The following is a 16,243-nucleotide window of genomic DNA, read 5'->3' as shown; positions in this document are numbered from 1 at the left end:
TGCCATCGGTTCCTCCTCTAATACTCTATGAGAATAAATTGAAGATCTGTGGGCTTCAAAACTGGCTAATAGGCAGAAAAGAGGAGACACGATGGAAGCATATAAGTTATTAAATGGGTTTCATAGGACCGACACTGAAGACTTTTTTTCAGTACATGGCAAGAAAGGAGAGAAAAAAGGTCACCCACAGAAATTGTATAAGAAGGTAGTGAATAGGTTGCCAAATGTGGTTGTGAATACTTTGTCAGTGAACGAGTTTAAGGAGAGATATAATAGGTATTTTGTAAATCAGTGTTTCTCAAAGTGTGGTATGCGGACCCCCAGGGGTTCGCTAAAGGTCTTCAGGGGGTCCGTGGCAATTTTTGGCTATGCATCATTAACGCATGGAATAAAATTTAAGTTTGAGATCGTAAAACGTTCCTATTGTATCGCTGAATAAGGTACAGAGACTTCTGCAGGCTGTGTAATATGTTTCTCAACAAACAGTGCAATTAGAGACAACTGGGATAAAAACGGCACTACTAACTAATGAATCGCATGATCCCTCCCACATAAAATGCTGTATAGTAGATAATCAAAACCATATGGTGCAACGGCAACATATGGTTTTGTTTGAGTGAACGTGTTAAAACTAAGAAATATATATGGCGAATGTGTTTCAGATATTATATAAGGAATTCGGTTGAAGAGAATTAGCATTTTAACTAAACTGTCGGCTTGCTTTTGTCAATTAGTAGCGCAATCTTTTGTTAATACCGCACCAATCATATGGACGTCTTCATAGCTGCTTTATCTCTACTGGCCTACCATTGCTGTCTGTTTCGAGTTCTGCTTTTACTAGCCATTCGTTGAAGGACTGTTCATTAAATACGGTAATTTTTTTTTAGCTTTCAAATTCTTAAGTATGGCTCACTGGTTAAAGACTGGATTTTTAAAATGCGCAAAGGAGAGGAACATAGTAGATACAAGTAGCTGTCAGCAACAAGAAAATGTTGATATTGTACCTGGATCAAGTGAAATTGATAAGTGTGTGTCGTCTGACATCTCTAAAGAACCAACTAGGAAGAAGATGAGAAAACTTCGTAAGTACGATATAAATTACTTGAAATGTGGATTTTCATGGACGGGAAATGAAAGGAACCTATTCCATTATGTGTAATTTGCAGTGAAACTTTAAAAAATGAAAGCATGAAATGATGTAATTTAAATCGGCATTTTGAATCGAAACATAATGAATGCAAGAACAAACCTGTCGAATTTTTTCAAAATAAACTAAAAAATTTAAAAGAATCTCAAAAAGTGATGTTGATCGTGTCAGGAGGTGAAAACATGAAGGGAAAACACACGATATGAAGCTTTAGAAGCTTCATATCGTGTGTCGCTATTAATAGCAAAAAGTGGTGCAGTGGAAACAATTGGTGAAACTTTGGTCAAGCCTGCAGCAAAAATAATAGTGGAAATTATGATCGGAGATAATGCAAAAAGATCTTTTGATAGGATTTGTCTTTCAAATAGTACCGTTCATCGAAGAATCACTGAAATGGCTGAAAATATAAAACAAACATTGTTATTCGATATACGTAGAGTTGTTATTATGTGTTGCAGGTAGATAAATCCACCGACATTACAAATTTTGCAAATCTTCTAGTGTTCGTTAGGTACGAAAAAAATCAAAAAATTCATGACGACCTTTTATATTGTCAACCCTTGCCAGAACATACAACAGGAGAAGAAATATTCAACAGCATAAATACCTTTGTGCATCAAAACAAGCTTGATTGGAAAAGTTGTGTTGGAATAAGCACGGACGGAGCGAAATCCATGGTCAGATCTAAAAAAGGGCTTGTTTCAAGGATTCAAGCTGTTGGACCAAATGCAAAGTCGACACACTGCTGCATACACAGGGATGCTTTGGATATACATATGATGTCTACAGACCTAAGAAAAGTTCTTGATGAAGCTGTAAAAATCATAAATTATATTAAAGGCCGTCCTCTAAATGCCAGACTTTTCTCTCAACTTTGCAAAGAAATGGGAAGCAACTATACACAACTTCTTTTCCATACTGATGTTCGTTGGCTTTCTCGTGGAAAAGTTCTTACTCATTTATTTGAACTTCAGAATGAACTACAAGTTTTTCTTGATGAAAAGTTTGAATTGAAAAAGTATTTACATAATTGGAAATGGCTCAGTCAATTAGCATACCTGGCAGATATATTTACTGTATTAAATAGTCTTAATTTATCTTTACAAGGCAAGGAAATTTCTATATTTCATGCCCAAGATAAAGTGAACGCCACGTTGGCAAAAATGAAGTTATGGCAAAAGCGGGTTGGTAATGGAGAATTTGACATGTTTCCATCGCTTCATGAATTGCTTGCAAGTTCAAATGAACAAATTGATGATGATGTGAAAATTACTATCATGGAAATGGCTCAGTCAATTAGCATATCTGGCAGATATATTTACTGTATTAAATAGTCTTAATTTATCTTTAAAATTTTTAAAATTTTACATTTAAAAAGCTTACAAATGAATCTAGAAAAGTATTTCCCTGAATTGGACATTAATATTGAGGATAAGATACCCTTTCAATAAAAACAAATTTATGCCAAAGGGTCTATCGTCAATAGAAGAAGAACAACTTTTAGAACTAGCTTCTGATGGTTTCCTAAAAAATAAATACAGTGAGAATACGTTATCATCATTTTGGCTACAAATATAGAATGACTTTCCTGAATTAACAAATAAAGCTCTAAGGTTCATTTTTCTATTTCCAAGTTCATATCTGTGCGAAGTTGGATTTTCGGCCCTTGTAGATGTTAAGACGAAGAAGTGGAATCGCATTATAGATGTCGAACCGCATCTGAGATTGAAATTAACAACTATAGAGCCAAATTTTGCTGAAATTTTATCTCACCATAAGCAATTTCACTCCTCTCATTGATGATAAATTATTTCAAGTAAGTAAAACTTTACAGTATCTTTATAAAGTTTGTTCTATTAAAAATAAATCATATTTTTTGTTTACATGAACATATAAATTCAAATAAAATAGATATTTAATTTTTTTAATATTTTAAATTAATTTATTCGTTTTAATTGAAAATATAAGAAGGGGTCCGCGGATATCTGAGTTTGAGAAACACTGGTGTAAATAATGGATCTTCCATGATGAGTTTTCACTGGCCACTGGTCACAACATTCACCAGGTTTACACCACACTGTGAAAAGGGCAAGGCTTGTCTTGGGATGAAAAGTTATGTGTTGCACATCACTAGCCCATTGTGGCCTGATACTGCAATTATGAAGGATGTAAAAAAAGTGACTGTCAAGCCACCTGACAAAAACTGTTCTGAACAGCAAAATGCAAAAAATTTAGCAAAACGAATAAAATTAATAAATTATTATTAATAATAATCATTCAATAGATATATGGAATAAAATCCAGATAATGATAATACACTACTCTACCACAATGCTTCCAATTTTCAAGAGGTGAAAATTAAAAATTTTTCCAACTAGCAAAGCAATTCCATAGACAGTAGGATGAACTTCAATGTCCACTGTGAAACCGCAACCCAGCTTTCTTGTGGCCTGAAGTGGCTGAAATAGTTCATTGTTCGGTTTCTAGAAATGGTTTGCAGAAATAGTCTGCCAGCAATGCTAATATACTAGTGCTTAAAAACTATCAAAGGTGGGATTCACATTTAAAAAAAAAAAAAAAAAAATTACTGCCAACACCTTGACACAACACAATATATGTACATGATGAACATGTTTTCTAAAAATCTACTTGTTTGAAATTATACTTTTTACATAGTAAACTTTACTTTCAATATTGATTACTTGACAATATGAGTCTAGCAAAACAATAGGTAATATTAGTGGCACAGCAAGCCAGAGTTATGTATTGGAAATACAGATACATAAGGTTTTTTTTTAATCTGTTTTAATCATTTACCACAGATGGATAAAAATAGTTCATTTTTCAAATTTTAATACAAGTGCAAAATTCTTTGGCATTTCTTCATCTATATCTGGTCATATGAGTTCAGTGGTAAGTAGTATTTCATTTGTTAAACATCAAAAGATTTCCCAGAACCCAACCAACAGCAAAATTAACAAACTTAATTCCTTACTGAACAAAGTGATTATTTGGACTGAAGACACTATTAAAAACTGAAGACCCATTTTGGTAGAAGTTCATGTTTTTATGGTGTTCCAAAAATACATAAGGAAGGAGATCCACTCAGACCCATAGTGAACTGCATAGACTCACCCACCAATCACTTAGCCAAATTCCTAGCTCATCTTTTAAGCTCCTGCACTGGCCACATACAAACCTCCATGAAGAATTCATCAAGTTTTTTGATAAAAATAATAATAATAAAAAAACTTAACCCTTCAACCTAAAAAAGCTCATGATTAGCTTTGATATCCAGTCTTTATTTACTACTGTACCTCTGGCTAACACTCTCAAACTGTTATCAGATGAGTTTCGTTCAGACATGATTGAAATGTTCGACTGTCATGTGCTCAGGCTATTTCATTTGCAGGAGCTATCATGGGAAGACCCTTGTCACCCACTTGCTAATTTCAACTTAGAGCATCTTGAAGAATCCCTATTCTCTTCAATACAATACCAACCTTCCTTTTCGATTCGATATGTAGTTGATGTGTTTGCCATCTGGCTGGACTCAGAAGAATCTTTACTTACCTTTTTAACCAAAATCAATAGCCTACACCTACACATAGACTTTACTATGAAAAAAGAAAAGGATGGGCAAATTAGAGGGGCTGTTTTTTTTTTTTTTTTTTTTTTTTTTGTGAATGGTAACCAAGAGGAGATTTTGTGGATATAGAAAAAAAAAAGTAGGAACTAAATTATATCTCTTCAGGAACTTCCTGGATGTCCTCCTTTCCCATTCCCTTTTTGAAATACTTGCTACTTCTATTCATTGTAAACCTACCTTCACAGGCCACTACATACAGATTCAGCACATCATGCATCTCAAAAAATAGGCATCTTCAAATCTTTGCTCAACAGAGCACATGTTATCTGCTCCAATTCCCAAGCTCTCCTACAAGAATTGAACACCATCAAGTATGTGTGTCTCACTATAGAATAGTTTCACCTCAAGGAAGTTTAAATGCATCTTGGACTTTTACAAGCCCATTACTGCATTGCTGAAAATTCTGAACCTGTATGGCGAGTCCTATCCCATATACTGCAGGCATCTCTGACAGAATTGCTAAGATCCTGAAAAGATATAATTTAGTTCCTACTTTTTTTTTTTCTCTATCCACAAAATCTCCTCTTGGTTACCATTCACAAAAAAAAAACCCTCTCTCTCTCTCTCTCTCCCCCTGGTGTTTACCAAGTTCAATGCGAGTGCTTCACTTGTACTTGGGATAAACAGGATGTTCCGTTGAAAACTGATTACAAGAACACCAATCTTATATGAACAACAATAAAACTGAAAAACCTGACCTTGCTCAGCATGGAGTGGACACTGATCATCAGAGGCAAACTGGGTCTAAAAATATTGGTTGCCAGGAGACCCACCCACAACTATAAGCTATTATTTAATTTTTATAAGAAATAAATAAAATTTTCAAAAAATACATAAGTGGAAAAAAAGTACAATTAAAATTTTTGCAAAATAAATGTATATTTTTTTAGTAATTACAGTATACATATATTGTACATATTACTGGCAGTATATAGTAGATACTAAATGTAAATACAGATTGTTATAATTTAATTTTTAATTTTTTTTAATTTTAAATAAATGGTGGATATTTTTAAATAGTTTGCTTGTACTGAACCTTTTGCACATTAACAGGTAGTTCAAAAGCATATTTCATGCAGTCCACTATATTAAGAGCAATTGTTTGAATTCACTAGATGATTGTGTGAATCTGTCAATAATTGCTTCTGCATCCAATTCATTTAACAATTCCTTTTCAATGGATAGCAACATGTATGATTCCAAGTTCTCCTTAGAAAGTGAATTTCTTAGCCTTGTCTTTATGTGAGAGTCCAATGTGAGAGAACATTTTCAAAGCTAAAGCTTTGAAAATGTTCTCTCACATTGGACTTGAGTAACTGATGGTGTGCAGATGATTTTATAAAGTTCATAAAGGTTATCATGTGCCTTATCATGAAGTCTGTTGGATGCCAGAATTTTTAGTATGCACGATGGGCGAGTGATAGAAATTTTACACTTCTGGCAACTAGAATTCATATTTTCACCATCATTAAGCAATAGCTTTAATACATCAAAGTTCGAAGCAAAAGAAAATAATTCAAATATTACTTGATCTTTGTTGATTTGTGGAGACAGCTAAATAATACCTTCCAATGCTTCATCTTCAAGGCCCTTCTCTGCAATAGTTTTAAACTTTGCTAGGTCCAAGCAGGATAAATCTTTTTGTGTTGTACAAAGCGTGAATCTAGTGACTGGATAATGCGGTCCAGTATTAGGTTAAACACATTTACACATATAGATGATGAAGGAAATTTCTCAAATCAGCTAGAGAATCTGAGAAATTTCCTTCATCATCTATAAGCTCATCTGTCATTCTTTTCTTCTTCCTCTGCCTCTTAACTGGCGATGTTGTTTCCGCAGAGTCAATTTCCAATGTTTGATTTTCATCCATATTCAACTGTGAAATCTTGTCATTACATTTATTTACAAATTCCAATGCCTTGCTGTGAATGTTATCAAACGTTCTTGTCTGTTCCTTCAATTTTGTTGTAGCTGAATCTATTAAACTCCATGCAGTAAACATATCTAAACCACTTGTCTGTAAATAAGTTGATAATGGGACTGTAGTTTCAAATATATACAAGTAAGTAAATGCTGTCAATATTGTTTCACACTTCAGAAGACTTTGAAGCAAAACGTTCGCTTCTTGTTTTCGCATCAAATTTGTCTGAATCTTATAATCATTGATAAGCATGTCAATAGATTTACTGACAGTGGCATCATCAAAACGTCCGAATATAGTTGTTGCTGCATTGGATTTTCCTGACCATCTTGTCTCACCAATTAGCTTTAATCGTTTCATTTTTTCTTGTTCTAGATGTTTTCCAACAACTTTTATCCACACACAGTGGCATATTTAGGTATACGCGAAGGCCTAGAGCGGGAAATTTTGAGGGGCGGTGGAAATTTCCAAGCTCTCATTTTATTATGCCGCATTATTCACAACTAGAGATATTTTTCTTTTCCTCATTGTAAGTTTAGTCTGCAAGCATATTGGTATGTAATGAGATTCTGCATAACTATACAGACCGAGACGCGTGCATAGAAAGCTACCGTACTGTTGTCGGTAACTTGACACAAAGGCAATAGGGATTAGTGAATTTGATCCCTTTCTTGCTGAGCACATTGCAAAAAGTGGGAAAAAGGGAAAGGTTTCGTTTCCTATCTTTCCTTTGCCACATATGAGGAATTTATTAAAATAAATGGGCGAGAAAGTAATCAAATTTATTGTGGAAGAACTTAAAACAGCTAAGTATTATTCCATAAGTGTTGACTCAACACCAGATCTCTCTTATGTTGATCAGCTGTCCTTCATTGTACGATATGTGAAAGAACATGGAACGCCTGTGGAGCGTTTCTTACATTTCATTCCTAACGTAAGTCACAAGAAGCAGTTTTGACTTCACTAAACGAGCTTGGAATTGATGTAGCAAATTGCAGAGGGCAGGCATATGATAATGCTAGTAACATGTCAGGCAAGTACACAGGACTACAAGCAAGAATTCTTGAAATAAATCCATTGTCAGAATTCACACCGTGCACTGGACATTCTCTGTCTCTAATTGATACTTGCACTGCAGAATACTGTCGGTACTCTTCTGCATTTTTGATGTCCTTCAGAAACTGTACGTATTTTTCACATCTTCAACACATCGGTGGAGTGTTCTAAGAAAGCACCTGGAAACTTCTGCAAAAGTAATCAAACGTCCTTCGCCTACTTGTTAGTCAGCTCATGATGATACCTGTCGGAGTCTTCGTGAGGGATGGAAGGAAATAATTTCCACTTTGTCTCCAAAATTGAAAATGACACTACCCAGAAAAAAGTTACGCGATGTGAAGCAAGTGGGATTCTATGGCAACTTCAGTCACTGGAGGTTGGGATCATGACCTGCCTATGGGCAGGTCATGAGGGGTGGCACTTTCTATTTCGGAGACAAAGTGGAAATTATTTCCTTCCATCCCTCACGAAACAACAAGGAAAAGATCAAAATAAAGGCCATGGTGAACTTGTTACATACCTGAGTAAAACAATTAGTTGTGAAGTTTCTCAAGCAAAATATTATTCTATTCAAGTTGATTCAACAAAGATAATTCATCCATCAATCAGTTTAGCATTATTATTCGGTATGTGCTTAAAGGTGTTATCTGTGAGTGACTGCTTTCAGTTGTGTCAAGTAATGATGGTACAGTACAGGCCTAGGGGCGGAAAATACCTAAATTTGCCACTCTATACAGCCTTTCTTGTGTATGATGTTTTCACAAAAGTTGCTAAATTCTGGAGCAAATTGCTGAAGGCACGTTTCAGTTATCACCAAATTCAAGACATGGGCATAACACCATATATGAACATGCTGATCAGCCACATCCGTAATTTTACTTTGTAAACCATTATACTGGCCATGGTAGCTTGCAGCTCCATCTGTACTATTAGATAAACATTTTTTGGAATCAATTTAAAGATGCTGTAATGTTCCAGCAATAGATCAAAAAGTTCCTGTCCTGTACCATCATTACTTGACACAACTGAAAGCAGTCACTCACAGATAATACCTTTAAGCACATACCGAATAATAATGCTAAACTGATTGATGGATGAATTAACTTTGTTGAATCAACTTGAATAGAATAATATTTTGCTTGAGAAACTTCACAGCTAATTGTTTTACTCAGGTATGTAACAAGTTCACCATGGCCTTTATTTTGATCCTTTCCTTGTTGTTCTAACCGTTTGAGACTTGTTTCTGCAGAGCTGCCATAATGGGGTCATATTTTAGATTCAGAACCTCATTATCCAGAGTGTAAGCCAATTCATTTCTGTGACATCAAAAAGGAATTGCTTGCTTGCTTAACATCTTTATGATGTCTATAATCTTCATGACAATACTCCTCTGCTTCCACACTTCTTTATTTTTAATTAGTGAAGATGCAAAAAAATTATCTAAGGTGCCATCATTAACCACACTGATAAATTGCTGAACATTTCTGACATGTGTTGTTGTCAATTTGTGTAAAGCCAAGCTCTGGCTAATATGCCTGTAGTCACTAAAGCCACATACAAAGGGTGATGGATTACAAGTGTTGGGAGACTCAAAGGCCAAACAGTATGAACAATATAAGCACCTATTTTCTTTGTTATATGTTAGCCATTTTCTTGGGACTGAGTCATTCATAATTTTCCTCTCATACAAACGAGCATCAAATGGCAGATTATCAAGTGGCTGAAATGGATGTTCAGCAAAAAACTGTTTCAGATTTGCTCATGATGGATTTTGGAAGATTCCAATAGTTGATCTTTCATTTTCTTGTCTAGGTTCATTTATAGGATGTGCTTCAGAAACCAAGTCATTTATGCCTGAAGGTATATCTGATTCCCTGTAACTAGTTGACGCTATGTGTTCAGATGTTGTAGAGGTAGTAAAATTTCCAGAACAATGAGGCCAGAAGAAGTACTGGGCATGGGTTGGTGAGTAAAGGATGCTATTGTATTTGTCTCTGCATTCAAAGTAGTTCTTTCCTGTTCTTGTAACTCACAAGTCATTGCATCATCACCATGAGTATTGTTTCTTGCTTCTTGATTATTTGTTGCAGAACTGTACATAGGTGTGGATGGTGGTTGTGGTATTAAAAATCTGTACTAGACCAGCATCGCTTTGCTGATTACTGATTTTCTGCTTCTTGTTGCATAAATCTGGATCACTGAAATGCAAAGACTTTTTCTTTTCCATGCTGGTAGGGGTAATATTCCTGAAATTAAAACTTAACTTGCATTATGCGTATATATTATTATTTGAGACTGCAGCTTAAATATATTTACTATCTAGTATTTTTATATTAATTTTATAGAATGAAAGAAAATACATTATATTTAAATTAAAGGGCATAGGGCCACAGTATATAAAAATATTAATTAAATACATATCTTTTATAAAACACAGCAAGCACGAGGTAAACAGTTAACAAAGCACACTGAAACTGAGGCCAACGCAATGAAAAATATTTGCTGTCTTTGCAATGTATGCAACAGCTTGATACAAAATTGACTTCGGCTGCATGTCACGATCCCAGACTGGGATTCCCAGTTAAGCTTCATTGCACAGTCGCAATATTAAAGATCCAAGCCTATATAACATATGCATCAGCCTCACATAACCCGAATCAGATTTTTTTTCAGAGTTATTTTTTATATTCTTAAATATAAAGTCTCATCTCATCTTCTTTTTACCCTCTTTTACCTTGCGGTGTCGAAAGCTTGTTAATCATCGGACCTCAAACCGTTCACAGGATAAGGTGGTCAAGCCCTACGCCCTAATGCATCCTATGTCCTGTAGTGTTGAGTTCTCAAAGCTGGTTTGTCTGCTTTGCAGAATGAAAAACCCCAGGATAAACTGGGGAAAAAACCCTACTATCCAAGGCCAAGACTGGTTAACTTGGTTATGTCCGAGGAAGATCTTTCAGCTCCTCACTTCACCGATGGGAATCGAACTTAGGACACTCCTTCCCCAGGCATATGGTTGTGAAGCGCACAGCCACTAGGCTAACCACGTGGACAAATATAAAGTATCCTCGAAAAATGATTTTATTAAATTTTTTTTTATTAAAATAGTACTTACAACGTAAATTTTAGTTGCATACAGTAATAATATTGGAACTTCTATTATATTTTCAAGCTACTAAAACATCATTAACATTTTTAACATATTGTCTAATGTTTAAGGGGACCCACTTGCCATCAGGCTAGCTGACACCCTGGCCAGTCCACTACTGCTGATCATGATATCCTATGGTCCAATACTTGCTTTTTACATTGGTGCAGTTTTAAGTTTGAGTGGTTATTTAAAGAGAGTGCTGAAGCATTTCTATACTGCTACATTTAAATTCAAATGACTCTCTCTATTGCCAAGATTTGGGAGTGTCTCATACTCATAAATGGCAAGCAATAATGTTCTCTCTCCCTCCCCCATTAATTATTATTTTTTTTTAATTTTAAATTTAGGCTTTAATTGTGATCTTATTTTATTGTAACCACTGACTAGATGGCATCTGTCATATGGCTCAGTTCTGTACATAGGATTAACATTCTTTGTTGTAGCTTCACCTTGTGATCATGCTGATGCACTGATGATAACCAGTTTTCTAGATGAAAGATTTGCAGTGATAAAATTGCGATATTCTTGTGAATGTGTGTGTATAATAAATGTTATAATGGCACAAGTTCCACTAAAAATTTGTCTAAACAAAAGTAGCATTTTACAATATATTAACTAATAATATTTATATTATCTATCCATTTAAACAAAACTCTGATAGCACATCAAAGTCACTTACACTGATCATTTGTCTGTAGAGTAATATTATAAGCAGAATATGATAACCCTAGTTCAGGTTTTGCCCATGCATAAGGTGTTACATTAGCAGAAAACATCGCATCATCTTGACTTTTGTGTTGAAAGGGAACTTGAGATATCCAGTTTGAAAAGTCATAACTTCTACAGACTATATGTTTACAAAAGAAATGAAAGAACCATTATGATTAAAAAAAACTTAATGGCAACAGCTGGTGACAACTTATTAAATTAATAGTGTATAATTTCATAAAACAAAAAGAAAGTAGTTAATATAAAATTTCTGGACATAAATATGAAATAAATAACAGTTAGGACGTAAAACACACAGATTTGGTGAAATGGTTCCATATATTTCCTAGGAACACAGCTAATATATTTCTAGTTCCAAGGTCATTGTCATTAGAGACAAACAAAAGAGACTGGTAAACAATAAATTACACGATAACCACAGTAATTAACTTTAATGAAATGAAAGTACATTTCATACTGAAAATAACAGTATATCATCAGTGTGTAGAAACAAGCAAATCAAAGGAATGGGAATACAAAGTACATACAGCAGCCAGTGGTTTACCAATTAAAAACTGTTGTTATGTGCTAGAAATTAATATTAATTTAAAATTAATAAAATTAATTTAATTAAAAAAATAGCACTTATCAGAGGAGGTAAATTATCAGCCAGTGTTTATCAAAAACCCTTAAATGGCAGATACATTCATCAAAATTCTGCTTATCACACCTCTCAAAAAATTGGTGTTATCAAGTCTTTAATTAATAGAGCACATAAGGTGTGCTCCTCTCCCTCAAGCTTATAACAAAAACTTCTCACTACCATAATGTTAATGGAATTTAATGGTTACAATCCTAATCAAATCCAGCAGATAATCGACTCCTATGTTCCAAACAGCTCAGGATTCTTCAACAGACCACAGGGTTCCAATCCCTTATATTTCTGGCATCTCGGAACCGATTCGTAGAATTTAAGAAGCATCATCTCATTCCCACATATTTTCTGATCAACAAAATTTCTCATCTGTTACCATCTACCAGATACTGTGTAAATGTAATCTAACACTTTGAGCAAACAGTCCGTTATGTGGAAAAATGAATTAATGAACATCAATATTGAATACATGAAACCTCAAAAGTCTGGTCTGGAATGACATAATATTGACACTAAACACAGTAATGGTGAATCCAGTGGGAAGAAGCAGGTTTAAACATAAACGTCTTTTCAAAGAAAGTTGCGGAGCCCTTTTACATCAGCCAAATTTTAATCGAAATGGATCTCTCTCTCTCTCTCTCTCCTAATTACATAAGATTATCTTATGTAACCATCAAAAATAGTTTTTAATAATATTAATTTCTAGCACACGACAACAGTTTTAATTGGTAAACCACTGACTGCTGTGTGTACTTTATATTCCTGTTCTTTTGATTTGCTTGTTTCTATACACTGATGATGTACTGTCATTCTAAGTACGAAATATCTGTACTTTAATTTCATTAAAGTTAATTACTGTGTTATCGAGTAATTTATTGTTTATAGTCATGCCGCAAGTACCTTTAAAGATTATAAAAGAGATTGGTAAACAACATGTAAATGTGACAGTGTCAAATAGCATGAGTTTACTGCTCACATCGCTGTCACAGCTAAGTGAACAGGAGAACACGATTAAAATTCAAAGGAACAATGATTGCTATTGTAATTAGATACAAAGGTTATATAAATTATTCACAAAAATCTAGGAAGAGTTTATCCTCATTTGGTATTGAACTTCATGTTTCCAGTAAGAGATGAATGAATTTAAATCTACTTTGCACAGTATTTTGGTTTGATTTCAAAGAACTCTATGCTAGTGTCAATAACATAGGAAAAACAAGGTCAGACTTATATCCCAAGAATTTACTGCAACTGGATTTATCTGTCCAAAATAATAAGGCTCACAAGAAAAGATATTCAATAAACATCAGGAGACGGAGAGAGGAAATTTATCATTGACAGATGATAGATAAGGAAAAAGTTTCTAAAATGGTTGGAAGGTAGTGCATAGATGAAATTTGCCAAGAATTCAAGCTATTCATTGTGACCTTTCCTGCTGATGGAACCGACTTTTGTCTTCTTTGGCGCTGAACAACCAGCTTCTGTCCACTGTTTGGATTCTGGTGTGTAATGGTGAATCCAAGTCTTATCCATAGTAATAAATCTAAGCACAAAATCAGTTTTATTCTTGAAAGTTTATTTTCCACTTGGTTAGAGTATAATAAATTTAGTTTAATCCTTTATCCAAGTGTGAGCAAACAAAGTTTGCGCCTGAAAGTATCTTCAGGACTGGGTTAAGGTGGTACACACCAGGGCAACTCGTTGCAAAGGTGGAGCAAGCTACCAACACTCCTATCCTAGTATCTCCTATAATGCAAAACACATCTCCTTGCGGATATGTCTATTGTTATGCATTAAGGGAAGGGCCACTACCCAGACCGGTTTCGACCTTTATTGAGGTCTCTTCAGTGGGAGCCAGGCCCAAGTCGAGATATCAGGCAGAAGCATTTGCAGGTCATCTCCACCTATAGGAATTGCCAATTGGTGTGCCACCCTTTTTTAATAAATTACTCTGGATTTAGAGAAAGATGTTGAAAGTTTATTTTCCACTTGGTTAGAGTATAATAAATTTAGTTTAATCCTTTATCCAAGTGTGAGCAAACAAAGTTTGCGCCTGAAAGTATCTTCAGGACTGGGTTAAGGTGGTACACACCAGGGCAACTCGTTGCAAAGGTGGAGCAAGCTACCAACACTCCTATCCTAGTATCTCCTATAATGCAAAACACATCTCCTTGCGGATATGTCTATTGTTATGCATTAAGGGAAGGGCCACTACCCAGACGCAAATTCAGGCGCAAACTTTGTTTGCTCACACTTGGATAAAGGATTAAACTAAATTTATTATACTCTAACCAAGTGGAAAATAAACTTTCAACATCTTTCTCTAAATCCAGAGTAATTTATTAAAAAAGGGTGGCACACCAATTGGCAATTCCTATAGGTGGAGATGACCTGCAAATGCTTCTGCCTGATATCTCGACTTGGGCCTGGCTCCCACTGAAGAGACCTCAATAAAGGTCGAAACCGGTCTGGGTAGTGGCCCTTCCCTTAATGCATAACAATAGACATATCCGCAAGGAGATGTGTTTTGCATTATAGGAGATACTAGGATAGGAGTGTTGGTAGCTTGCTCCACCTTTGCAACGAGTTGCCCTGGTGTGTACCACCTTAACCCAGTCCTGAAGATACTTTCAGGCGCAAACTTTGTTTGCTCACACTTGGATAAAGGATTAAACTAAATTTATTATACAGTTTTATTCTTGTTAAAACGCTCTAAGCACTGTTCAGAGATTTTCATGCAAGTGCGTTTTTGATCTGCTGTGAGCAAGCGCAGCACCCATCTTGCACAAAGCTTTTTTCATTTGCAATTCTTCATGCAAAATATATCCTACACTGCCTATAGCCTCAGCAATTTCACGCACTTTGACTCGCCGGTCATCTAATACCATATCATGCACTTGATCAGTGATTTCTGGCGTTGTTACACTTTTTGAACTTCCTTCATGTGGATCATCTTCAAGGTTGATATGGCCACGTTTAAACTCGGCAGCCAATTTCTTAATTGTCAAAAATGAAGAAGAGCGCCCATAAACTTTTATGAAATTCGAATAAATTTCTTTTGATGTTAAACCTTCTTTTACAAAGAATTTTATAAATGCACGATACTCAATTTTATCCATTTCAAGGATACAGACAACTTTTGTTTCAAACAGCTGTATAAAACAAACTACTTGATGGAATTTCACATGGATGCTTATGACAGATGTAACAAATTAGAAAAAGAAATCTGTCGATAGTGTTGCCATCTGTGGTCGATTCCGAGAACTTTTCAGACCATCCCTCATAGGTTGGGGATTAGCAGTGGAGTGGAGAATGAAGACTCTTTCCAGTGAGGTTTATTTCAGTTATTAGTGCAGTGCAGATCAAGAGAGCAGTAATTTGACCACGAAAAAGAGACAAAAGTTCTAGAGGTCATCCCAGTTGGCATTATACAGGCAAACCTCACTTAGCCTGATTAATTAATCCATCAATTAATGCACGCTAAGTGAAATCGTGTTAAGCAAATGCAATAAACAACAGGAATAATATTAATTTATCCATCAGTTAGCATAAATTTGGAAGAAAAAAAATGACAGAATAAGCTATATTAGAGGATAAAATCATCAAAGTTAATAAAAGTCAGTTGCTTAAATTTTTATTTAATGTCTAAACATTTGATTGAGCAATTTTTTTTATAAAAAAATTAAGTAAAGATGTTTTAATCATGCTCGACTTTTTCATCTTGTCATACAATTTGAGATAGCTGGCAAACACTTTATCAAGATTTCGGCAGACTTTGAAGCTTCGTTCCACATCAGGATCAGCAAAAAAAAAAAAAATTTCCCTAGCATGCTCAATGTGACTGAAAACTAGCTCAAGTTCTTTTGCAGTTAGCCTCTTAGTTGTTACATTCTCTTCTTGTTTGCACTCATTATCTTCTTCATATGCACGTTGTTCTTCTGGTTGAAGGAGATCATGCT

The 16,243-nt window shown here is 34.9% G+C and overlaps 1 protein-coding gene across 3 annotated transcripts in view; it reads right to left on the bottom strand.

The window, feature by feature from the left end:
* The window catches only part of LOC150093895 (uncharacterized), a 159,995-nt gene that overhangs the window by 88,390 nt on the left and 55,362 nt on the right, over positions 1 to 16,243 (bottom strand). For all 3 annotated transcript variants that reach the window (XM_090413015.1, XM_090413013.1, XM_090413014.1), the window contains one exon: positions 11,601 to 11,768. In XM_090413015.1, the coding sequence (XP_090269141.1) occupies positions 11,601 to 11,697 (97 nt within the window). In that variant the 5' untranslated portion in view covers positions 11,698 to 11,768. The remainder of the gene's footprint in view (positions 1 to 11,600; positions 11,769 to 16,243) is intronic.

Source organism: Typopeltis vanoorti, chromosome 23 (assembly GCF_054136105.1).
Source record: "Typopeltis vanoorti isolate ZY-2024b chromosome 23, IOZ_Tvanoo_1.0, whole genome shotgun sequence".
Classification (NCBI taxonomy): domain Eukaryota; kingdom Metazoa; phylum Arthropoda; class Arachnida; order Uropygi; family Thelyphonidae; genus Typopeltis; species Typopeltis vanoorti.
Note: the sequence above shows the minus strand (reverse complement) of the source record. Positions and strands in the feature narration are given on the sequence as shown.